Consider the following 11,994-nt stretch of genomic DNA (forward strand, 5'->3'; position numbering starts at 1 on the left):
CCATCCTCCTCCTGCTCAGGTCCCCGCTCCTGTCACCGCCACTCCAACCCCCACCCTCCTCCTGCAGGTGGCTCCCCGTGCATCTCCCAGCCCTGCCTCCACAACGGATCTTGCCAGGACAGCATCTGGGGCTACACCTGCACCTGCTCCCCCGGCTATGAGGGCAGCAACTGCGAGCTGGGTGAGGCCCCGGCCGTCCCCTTCCCCCAGGGCCTCCCTGGGCAGGCGGGCCTCACATCCTCGGCCAGGGTCCCAATGGGCCCCTCCTGGGGTGTAGACACGAAGGTGCCTGTGTGAACCACAATTTGGCTCACCTCAGTGGATTCCTCTCATCCCAACCAGATTCTCCTCCAGAAACCACACCCGGCAGGGCTGGCAGAATTCTGAGCTGCCCCTTCCAGACAGGTCCCCCATACTTTTCATGGCATGGGCCCCCTCTCCTCCCCACCCCCACCTCAACCATTCACAATCTGCTCACAGGCTGGGGGTCACACACAGGCGTCCTCAGGGCTGGACCTACCCCAGTGGGAGACTGCAGACCAGGAAGACGAAAAGCACATAAACAAATAGCCTTAAATACCTGCCAAATGCCAGTGTCCACAATCACCAACTACAGCAACAAGTGTGCTCCGTCCTCAGCACCACTGGTCAACTGGGAGCCCGTTTCTCTGGGGAAAAACCTTCCTTCCAGCCCAGCCCTCTCCTCCGAAATCTGGATTTCTGCTCCATCTGCCTCCTTGATATCTCAGCTAGTGCCTTCATAGACATCCCAAATTTACCACGCACCAAAAGGGGCTTTGACCTTCACCCACCTGCCCCTTTCTTAATCTCCTCCGTCTGGGTGGAAAGCCCCCATCCCAGCTGCTCGGCCAGCACTGATGTACACTAACCCCTCCCATCCCACGACTCCTCCTCAAAGCAGCACATTAAAGGGAACAGCCAATGCAAGCCAGCAGAGAAAACAGGCACGTGGATTATAGTCCACGTGGAAATACATCCAGGGCCACATTTTCTAAGGACAAATGGAAGTGCCGTCACTCATGGAGTCTTTTTTTAAAATTTTATTTATTTATTTTTTTGAGATGGAGTCTTGCTCTGTCGCCCAGGCTGGAGTGCAGCGGTGTGATCTGTGATCTCAGCTCACTGCAAGCTCCACCTCCCAGGTTCACGCCATTCTCCTGCCTCAGCCCCCCGAGTAGCTGGGACGACAGGCACCTGCCACCACGACCAGCTCATTTTTGTATTTTTAGTAGAGACAGGATTTCACCGTGTTAGCCAGGATGGTCTCCATCTTCTGACCTCGCGATCCACCCACCTTGGCCTCCCAAAGTGCTGGGATTACACATGTGAGCCACTGCGCCCGGCCTCACTCATGGAGTCTTTAATATGCACATTCCTGAAATATGGAAGTGTGGCAAACACTGACACAAAGGGCAACGGTCTGAAGAGAATGAGGACACATGGACCAAAACACCAGAACTCTGTGTGCAAGGCTGTGATCAAATGCCTATTTCCAAGCCAGCATTTCTGGGTTGTTTTTTTTTTTTCCTTTTCAGCTAAAAATGAATGTCACCTGGAGCGGACTGATGGGTGCCAACACTTCTGCCTCCCGGGACAGGAATCCTACACGTGCAGCTGTGCTCAAGGCTACAGGCTTGGTGAGGACCGCAAACAGTGCGTTCCCCACGGTGAGTGCTCAGACCACAGCAGCCTCCGGCTTCCAGTGCCAGTGACCCTGTCCACATCCTCCTCCCTTCTTCTGTAGTACTGGGTGAAGCCCACAGATTTGTGATAAGGAGCTGCCACGACTCAGAAGGTGCTCCGCGTCTCCATGCTGGAGCAATGGCGATGCTAGAAAGTGCAGTTTCTGTCACTTGTGCTTGCTCGGACCACACTGAGCTAAACCATGAGCGCTGTGGGGGGTGGTTTAACTCCAGTCTGCGTGTCTGTGTGAATTATTGCACATTCATCAGCATTAGGATACGATTATAATGGTTAGTACCACGGCCGGAATTATGCAATGGTTAACACCATAGACAGAGTCCTGTATTCACTGGGAAGGCGCTGATTTTTATTCTCATGTTGCTGCTGCAAATGCAGACCAGTGTGCCTGCGGGGTGCTGACCTCCGAGAAGCGTGCACTGGATCTACAGGACCTCCCGTGGCAGGTAACAGAGAGCTCTCTGTGTGCTTCAACTTATTGTTACGACTTTCACTTCACTTGTCATTTCCTAAATAGAAATGTAACGACTAAGTTAATCAGTCATCCTGACTTCGATGGGCTATTATTGACTGCATTGACTAACCTCTATTCACACGTCAAAGTATTTTCTAATGCCAAGTTCATAACTTCAGCTGTCTTCATTGCTTGCACCAAATACAAAAGGATAGTATTATTTACAGCCCCCAAGACCTTTCCTCTGCAGTTCCAAACTGTTACCAATGTCATTTTTCTCAGAACATAAGCATCTCGAAGTCATAGCACGCCTGGGAAGCGCTTCAGCGATGGGCTGCCCCGACCTGGGGACCTGGGTGTCGCCACGGAGTGGCTGAGTGGCAGCTTGGGCACCAGCTCAGGCACCGACTCTGCTCTCGGCTGCTGGCCGGGCTGGCATTCTAGCTTTGTTATTTTGCTCACTAAATTTCTCTGGTTTGGCATTCATTTTTGTTTTCCTTTTCCCTTCCTTGGCTGATTTAGAACTTAACCATTCACTTGTTTTGGGGGGTTTTTTTTTGTTTGTTCTGTTTTGTTTTGAGATGGAGTCTCGATCTGTCAACCAGCCTGAAGTGCAGCAGTCCAGTCCCGGCTCACTGCAACCTCTGCCTCCTGGGCTCAAGCGCTTCTCCTGCCTCAGCCTCCTGAGTAGCTCGGATTACAGGCATGCGCCACCACGTTCGGCTGATTTTTATCTTTTTAGTAGAGACGGGTTTTGCCATATTGGACAGGATGGTCTCGAATGCCTGACCTCAAGTGACCCACCCGCCTCAGCCTCCCAAAGTGCTGGGACTACAGGCGTGAGCCTCCATGGCTGGCCTCATCTTCACTTTGTTTATTTAATGGTCACTCTTGACACATAAACATCCATATTCAGCACATGCAAAGTCAGCTATTTCTCCCTCCTCAGGCTTATTCCCAACACCTCATTCTGGGTCCATTTGCTGTCTGGCCAGTATTTTATTCTTTTCTTGCTTTCTGTATAGCTTCACAAAATGGATATTACGATTTTTATTATTATGGTTTTATGCCACCAACACTGGCTTTGATTTACTTACTTCATTTTCCACTTTCCTTGCCTTTCACACCTCTAACACTATTATCTCCTTCTGCCTGAGTACATCCTTCAAAACAGCCTTGTCCAACAGAAACACAATGTAAACCACATAATTTAAAATTTTCTAGTAGCCACAATAAGTAAAAGCATGTGGAATTAATTTTGATATTTTATTTAACCCAATATGTGTCACTATTTCCCCATGTAATGAATACAAACATTATTGAGGCATTTGCCTTTTTCCTTTACACTGAATCTTTGGAATCTGGGGTGAATTCACACTGAGGTGCAGCCCTCATGTCACATCTATACCTGGGTGTGGCGGCCGTGTGGATGGCACAGCCTCAGGGGCTCCCTTCGTGAGGGCCTGTGAGTAACAAGCCCCTGAAGTTTCTGTGTGTGACATGCTTCAGTTTCACCTGATTGTTACAAGACAGCTCTACCCAGCCCACTCTGGCAGCCGTGTGGACTGGGAGAGAACAGGATAGAGCTCAAGGACTTGAAGCCACCCAGCTCCAGGGTGGAAGGAAGAGACTGAAGGGAGGCAAAGCAGACAGAGTGATGGAAGGCGGGGATGGAAGCGGGAATGGTCTATCACCAGCTTCGTAAACTTCCTCTCCATCTGTTATCATCTTTCCTCCCCAAGCTTTCTAAAACAGTTCTTCCTATCGCTGTCTGCCCCATGAGTGAGCTGAGGGTCGGTACTTGGGAGGCCCAGAGTGCAGTGGTCCTCCACAGGTGGTGACAGGGTCTGGCTCTACCACCTGCAGGCTGTCTCCAGCTTCCCAGCTTACCCAACTGAAGACAGGGTGCGGTTCTAGTCTGCAACTGTAGCACTCATACCGGCAATCTATACATATAACCGAGGAGGTGGCATTCTCTGAACACCGCTGGCGTGTTTAAGACACAGGACATTGTTGACTTAGGCAGGCTACATACTATTAGATTTTTACTCCAGTATGATACATTGTTCTGAAGTTATTTAACTGAATATATGAAACTTCCCGAGAACAAACTTGGAAAAGGAGAATAATTAAGTGACCTAGCAGGACATAGGGTTGAAGATTATTTTTAGAACTTCCTTGTTTCTTATATCCTAGGGAAGAAATTTTACTAAAAGTCTGGCAGACTGATGGCATAAGTGCCGCCTTCTCTCGAACTTGGTTTTATCCCTTTTAAAGTGAGGCTCTCATCCCCAGAGTTGCAGTGAGGATTACAGAGAATGTTCTTGACTTATGGTAGGCATTCAACAAGTGGCAGCTATTACTCATAAACACATAAAGAGTTCCAAGAACGATGCCACAGTAAAGCTGAAAACTCTTTTTTACTTTGCCCAGGGCCAGTACCCGCACTACGTGGGTACATGCTTTATTTCATTTAATCCTTCAAATGACTTGTTTTCTCCTTTTGCATCCCTGATAATATTATTTGCTCTAAAATCCCCTTTGTCTGGTACTGATAGAGACACTTTAGCTTTCTAATGATTAGTGTTAGCATTATTTATCTTTTTCCAATCTTCTACTTTTAACCTATTTGTATTTTTATAAAGTACATGTTTAAAAAATAAATAAGGTACATGTTTTATATGTAGTATACAATTGGCTTTCATTTATATCCAGGCTGAAAAATCTCTGCCCTTTAATTGGGCTGTTTAGGCCATTTTACATTTATTATGATTGCTGATATGTTTAGGATTAAAGCTATCATCTTGCTATTTTTTTTTCTCATCTGTTCTTTTCCCCTTTTTCTGCCTTCTGTTAGATTAACTATACATTGTTAGGATTCTGTTTTCGCTCAGTTGTTGGTTCACCATCTCTGGTTCTCTGTTGGTGGTTGCTTTCCAGTTTGGAGAATACATCTTTACCGTAGCACAGTCCACTCCACCTTCGCCGACGCCACATCCGCTCACTGTAGCGTGAGTCCTTGCAGCAATCAAGCCCCATTCCTCCCCTCCTGACCTGGGTGCTGTTTTTGGAATAGGTCTCACATCCAGAGATGTTATAAATGCCACTCTATACTTCCATTATTTTTGCTTAAACAGTATCTTGTAAAGAAGTTTAAAGAATAAGAAAAAAAAACTTACATATATACTGGAATGTGGATAAATATTTAATGGGATGTCATAACCTGTTCCAGTATTCCTTGCTGCTCTGTGTAGATCCAGGCCTCCCTCTGGTATCGTTTTCCTCCTGCCTAAAGGATCCCTTTGATATCTGCTGTGCTGTGAGGCGTCTGGGGAAGAGGCCTTCTTGCGTTTGTCTGGAGACGTCTTTGTTCACCTTCATCTGTGAAAGGCACTGCGTCTGGTGCAGAGCCCCCCGGCCGGCAGCAGTCCTCTCCTCTCTGCACTTGGGCCTGCCCCACGGCCTTCCTGTCTGCCTCATGCCACAAGATGGCTCCTGTCACCCTGCTGCTGTTCCTCACACGTCCTTTCCCATGGCACTTTTAAGGTTTTAAATGCTTTTTAATCTTAACTTTCTAAGAGTTCCTCTGTCACGGATTTCGAGTTTATACTGTGTCTTTACTGTTTTCTTCATGTTTCTCACGCATAGGGTTTGTTGAGATTCTTGGATTTGTGGGCTAATAGCATTTGTCAAAGTTGAAAAAATATTTGGTCATAATTTTCTCTTTCTTTTTTTTTTTTTTGACAGGGTCTCACTCTGTTGCTTGGGCTGGAGTGTGATCACGGCTCACTGCAGCCTCAACCTCCTGGGTTCAGGTGATCCTCCCACCTCAGCCTCTCGAGTAGCTGGGACCGCAGGTGTGCAGCACCACCACGCACAGCTAATTTTTAAATTTCATGTAAAGACGGGGTCTTGCTATGTTGCTCAGGCTGGTCTCAAACTCCTGGGCTCAAGCAATCCTTCCACCTCTGCCTCCCAAAGTGCTGGGATTACAGGCATGAGCCACTATGCCCGACTGGCCCATTACTTTCAGAGATTTTTTTTCTCTCCTCCTTCTCCCTGCTCTTTTTTTGGGAATCTAATTACATGTATCTTAAGCTGTTTGAAATTCCATAGCTCAGAGATGGTCTGTTTGTTTTTCAAAAATCTCCTTTCTTTCCGTGTTTTACTTCTGATAGTTTCTGTTGTGATGCCTTCAAGGTCATCGATCTGTTCTTTTGCAATGTCTAATCTGCCATTCATCCTGGTCAGGGGATGTTTAACCTCATACATTGTAGCTGTCATCCAAAAATTTAATTTAGGCTTTTAAAAATACATATTTTTGTCTCTACTTAACTTTTTGAATATTTGGACTATAGTTACAATCACTGTTTAATTGTCCTTGTCTACTAATATCTGTCAGTGCTGACTCAGTTTTAGGAGATTTTTCTTCTCATTATGGGTCACATTTTCCTGTGTGTTTATATGCCTGGTGATCTGTAATGGATTTCCAGACATTGTGAATTTTATCTTGTTAGGTGCTGAATATTTTGTGCTCTATACATACACTTGGATATTGTCCTGGGACTCAGTTAAGTTGGAAATACTTTCATCCTTTGGCATACTGCTCTTAAGATTTGTCAGTAGGACCAGGGCAGCGCTCAGTTTACAGTTATTCTGAGTACTGAAGTGAAACCCTTCTGTGCATCCTGCCCCATGCCCCCGAGTCAGAGATGTTTTAACTCAGCTGGTGGAATCGCTATTCCCAGCCTGTGTGAGTGTCTAGCACGGGTCCTGCTCACCCTCCTGAGTGGTTCTTTCCTGGCCATTATTAGTCTCCACATGCACATGTGATCACCACTGCTCTGCTGAAAACTGCTAGGCATGTGGCCATCCTCCAGCATTCTCTACCAAGCTCTCTCCTCTGCAGGACTCTGTTCTGCAAACTCCAGGCACTATGGCCTCACTGGGCTCTCAGCTTTCTCTCTTCAATTTAGGGAGTTGGCGGGGCTCCAACTGAGATGCTCTGTCCTGCCCTGTGCCAGGGAAATTCTGGACAGTAGTTGAGACAGTTGTTTCTTGGGGATTACAGTCCCTGAAAACCATCATTCCACAGATTTTGTCCATGTTTTGCTTCAGGTGGGAGGGTAAATCTGATCACTGTTACCTCACCTGGGCCGAAAGGGGAAGTGCCGGCCCCATTTAATCCCTGAGCAAATAAAAGCTTAGATTGTCAGCAATTCGCTAACAATCCTGTAGCCATTTGAGTGCTGGGGCAAGATTCAAATACAGCTGTCTGCCTTTGGAGTCCATATCCCTAACCAGTAGACTTTACTGCCCCTAACCCCACAAACTGTCAGCAGCTATTTATTGCCTGTTTTGATTTTTAAAGGTAAAGTTAACAAATGCCGAAGGAAAAGACTTCTGTGGTGGTGTTATAATACATGAAAACTTTGTACTGACAACAGCAAGATGTTCACTGTTACACAGAAATATTAGTGCAAAAACATGTAAGTATTTTATCATGAGTTTTTATAAAACCACATTGGAAATACGCTATTCCGTGTAAGAATGAAATGAAAAATTTAAAACTGGACTGTTTGTTTCTAATGCAACATAGAACTGAATTTACTGTCAATAAAACTGAGATACTTATAAACTCAGGAAGCACATGCAAAATACCTAGCACACACCGGGGCCCGGCGATGGGCAAGTGCTAACTCACAGTCGGCAAGGCAGGAAATCGCGACGGGCAGGTGCTAACTCATACTCGGCAAGGCAGGAAATCGCGACAGGCAAGTGCTAACTCATACTCGGCAAGGCAGGAAATCGCGACGGGCAGGTGCTAACTCATACTCGGCAAGGCAGGAAATCGCGACGGGCAGGTGCTAACTCACACCCGGCAAGGGAGGGAATCACAGCCTACAAAGGATGACTTCTTTTCCCACTGAAATTGAGCAGTTGTGGCATAAGAGATGGGTAATTGACTAAAAATCAGAAGAATGGGGCTCGAATCCCTCAGCAGTTGAGACCTTGGGCTGAGACAGCGGCCTTTTCATTGGCTTATCTGTGCCTATTTCTTTTTTTTTTTTTTTTTTTTTTGAGACAGAGTCTCACTCTATCCCTCAGGCTGGAGTGCAGTGGCACAATCTGGGCTCACTGCAACCTCCACCTCCCAGGTTCAAGCGATTCTCATGCCTCAGCCTCGCAAGTAGCTGGGATTACAGGCGCCTGCCACCATGCCCGGCTAATTTCTTTCTAATTTTGTAGAGATGAGGTTTCACCATGTTGGCCAGGCTGGTCTCGAACTCCTGACCACAGGTGATCCACCTGCCTTGGCCTCCCAAAGTGCTGGGATTACAGGTATGAGTCACTGCCCCTGGCCATGTGCCTATTTCCTTATCTATCCAAACACACAATAGTTTCTACCCCATCGGGAGGCTGCAAAGTTCCATATTAACCTGTCAACATGCTCTATAATGACTCTGAAGAACCTCAACATAAATATGTTTTTACTCTTCATCCTTAATTTTTTTTTTTTTTTTTTTTGAGACAGAGTCTCACTCTGTCGCCAAGGCTGGAGTGCTGTGGCACGATCTTGGCTTACTGCAATCTCCACCTCCTGGTTTCAAGTGATTCTCCTGCCTCAGCCTTCCGAGTAGCTGGGACTACAGGCGTGCACCACTACGTCCCACTAATTTTTTGTATTTTTAGTAGAAACAGGGTTTTGCTATGTTGGAAAAGCTGGTCTTTACTTCTGGCCTTAAGTGATCCACCTGCCTCGGCCTCCCAAAGCGCTGGAATTACAGGTGTGAGCCACTGCGCCTGGCCCTTCAATATTTTTCAATCAACAAAATAACCTGAAAACCACTTCTCAACAGCCAACGTTTGATTGGCCTGGAGAAGTTCCACATCACTGCTCCCCACTGTTTAATCATTTCACCACACCTCACTGTACTCCAAAATAGAAGAACTGACCTTGACTGTCCTTAAAGGCCGTGGCACTTGGTTGCAATCGTGCAATCTGTGAGTGGGCTTTCTGTCCACAGAAAGGGACAGTGTCCACACCACGGGGCAGTGAGCCTGCGGGTCCTCCAGGGTCGGTCTCTCCCTCCTCACGTGGCTCACTGAGAAGCTCGTTTCTGAGCATTATGTCACCCTTGAAAATCAGACTAAAGAACTGGTGATTGTTCATGATTTCAGATTTTAACAGAACGAGCCAAGACCCACTGATGATCAAGATAATGCGTGCCCATGTGCACATGCGGTATGACGCAGACACGGGGGAGAATGACCTGTCACTGCTGGAGCTGGAGTGGCCCATCCAGTGCCCCGATGAGGGGCTCCCCGTGTGCACCCCTGAGAAGGACTTCGCTGAGCACCTCCTCATCCCGCGCACTGGGGGCCTCCTCAGCGGCTGGGCACGCAATGGCACTGACCTGGGCAACTCGCTGACCACACTGCCTGTCACACTTGTGGAGGGGGAGGAGTGCGGGCAGGTCCTGAATGTGACCGTCACCACCAGGACCTACTGTGAGAGAAGCAGTGTGGCGGCCGTGCACTGGATGGAGGGAAGTGTGGTCACCAGAGAGCACCGAGGCTCCTGGTTCCTCACAGGGGTCCTGTGCTCGCAGCCAGCAGGAGGGCAGGCTCGCACGGTCCTTGTCACCAAGGTCTCCAGGTACTCACTCTGGTTTAAACAGATCATGAATTAACTGAAACTCAGCCAGAAAGAACACAACCTGAAGTGGGATTCCAAGCTTGCACTGCCACCATGGAGAGCACTGAAACTTCACCACACGCTTAGAGGCCGTCACAGTCTTCACCACACGCTTAGAGGCCGTCACAGTCCCGGGCCACCCGCTCAGCCCACAGAGCAGCAGAGCCATCACTTGCTGGGCCATTTACCGAGCACTGTGACCTTTGTTTCCCTGGATCTCTTTATCTCAATAGAGACCTTCAGAAAAAACATGAGATGCATTAAATAATAAAATAAGACAATCTGTCAGTCATAACAGTCTGGTTTCCAGAGCATCTTTCCTTCTCCAAGTCCAGTGTTCTCTGTGCTCAGGGAACAGCCACCCCGGCCTGCACACAGGCGAGTGTGTTCTGGTGCAGAAGCCGCCGCAATCACTGGTTACAGCAGAAAGTGACCTCCTCTGTTGGTTCACCAGTTGCCCTGGGGACTGAGGACCATGGCTCAGAGCAGCAGCAGCCACTCGAAGCAGGTTGGCAATGGAGGAGAACGATCCTGGGGGTACCTCAGAGAGGCAGCATTAGAGGAAAGGGCCAGGGAGCACGAGAGAGGCTGAGGAGGCATGCCAGCGTCTCACGGGGTTGTGCACCAGCCCTTCTCTGGGAGGGTTCCCACAGAAGGTTCCGGGGCCCCGGGTCACGGCTAAGCACTGAGTCCCAGCTCTCTGCTCATCCCACCAGGTGGCTCCTGGACAAGTGCTCCACCTCTTCATGCCTCAGGGTCGTCCAGGGTGGAGTCGCAGCGCCTCACCACTGAGCTGATGGGCAGCTAGGGCGACGCTCAGCACTGCTGCGGCTCGAGTGTGTGTCCCTTCAAAACTCTGAAACTGGAACTTACCCCAAGATGACGGCACGGGGAGGTGGGGCCCTCGGGAGGTGACCAGGCCATGAGGGCTCTGCCAGCCCCTTCCATCTCTTCTCCCACGCGAGGACAGTGCAGCGAGGTGCTGCCCCGGAGACAGAGAGCCCTCAGCAGACACCAAATCTGCCGGCGCCCAGATCTGTGAGAAATGAGTTGCTGTCATCACCATGAGACTCCATGGTATTTTGTAGAACAGACCAGGACAGCACGTGCTGAATCACAGTGACCACCTGCTGTCATGAAGGCTGCAGCTGCAACCCAAGTACCAAAGACAGAGCTGCAGTCCAGCCCCCAGGGAAACTTCCTTGGAGACTGGAGCTCCTAGCGGGGTCTGAATTTGCACTGAAATGGACAGAAATGGTGTAAATGTTCACACTTTCACTCTGACTTAGTAAAGGAGGGGACACAGCTGCTTCTCCACCAGTGTCCTTGAGCGATACAGAGCTCCCAGGGGCTGCCTGTGGGAGGTGGGTAGACAGGGGCCGCTCAGCTCAGGCAAGGGGGAGGGCCAGCTGCAGGCGCCTGGGCCAGCAGAGCCTTGTGGAGGAGCACAGAGGACTTTTAAAAAGGGGACTGAAAATGTAGGCAGACAAATATTCTCTTGAGTTGAAAACAATATACATATAACTTGGGTTTTTAAGCCTTACTGTTCTTCAGCACACTCTCTTTCATTTACTCTTTAATTCCAGAATTAAACTTCTTTTCTCCAATCTGTAGATGAAATGGCCCATTTCTCTGAAAGGACCTTGGCAAAAAGCAACACTGTAATTTAAGGCAAATTAATGGGGAGGGGAGTTTAAAATTCACTAGGGTGAGTTTTAAAGTCTTAGTGAACTTTGGTTGTATTATTCTCAAACTACAATAAGGTAATTAAGTCACTGCTTTAAATGCCTACTAATGATTTTAAAATCAGCTAATGAACACGGCAGGCTTTCTGTACATAATGCTGCAGAAATGTCTGCAATCTTGCTTCTGGTACTTCTATTACAAATTTGGATTTACTAAACTAGAGTGGAAGCCCTGCTTGAAAACTACTTCAGGCCGGGCGTGGTGGCTCACGCCTGTAATCCCAGCACTTTGGGAGGCTGACGCGGGTGGATCACGAGGTCAGGAGCTCGAGACCAGTCTGACCAACACGGTGAAACTCTGTCTCTACTAAAAATACAAAAAAAGGCCGGGCGCAGTGGCTCAAGCCTGTAATCCCAGCACTTTGGGAGGCCGA

General features: G+C 48.3%; 1 protein-coding gene across 1 annotated transcript in view; it reads left to right on the top strand.

The window, feature by feature from the left end:
• The window catches only part of PROZ (protein Z, vitamin K-dependent plasma glycoprotein), a 17,021-nt gene extending 6,851 nt beyond the window's left edge, over positions 1 to 10,170 (top strand). The window contains exons 5-10 of the mRNA XM_011933920.1: positions 68 to 181; positions 1,557 to 1,688; positions 2,101 to 2,168; positions 7,548 to 7,665; positions 9,359 to 9,964; positions 9,995 to 10,170. Of these exons, the coding sequence (XP_011789310.1) occupies positions 68 to 181; positions 1,557 to 1,688; positions 2,101 to 2,168; positions 7,548 to 7,665; positions 9,359 to 9,870 (944 nt within the window). The 3' untranslated portion in view covers positions 9,871 to 9,964; positions 9,995 to 10,170. The remainder of the gene's footprint in view (positions 1 to 67; positions 182 to 1,556; positions 1,689 to 2,100; positions 2,169 to 7,547; positions 7,666 to 9,358; positions 9,965 to 9,994) is intronic.
• The last annotated feature ends 1,824 nt before the right edge of the window (positions 10,171 to 11,994 follow it).

This window comes from Colobus angolensis, unplaced genomic scaffold, assembly GCF_000951035.1.
Source record: "Colobus angolensis palliatus isolate OR3802 unplaced genomic scaffold, Cang.pa_1.0 Scaffold13, whole genome shotgun sequence".
In the NCBI taxonomy this organism is placed as follows: Eukaryota; Metazoa; Chordata; class Mammalia; order Primates; family Cercopithecidae; genus Colobus; species Colobus angolensis.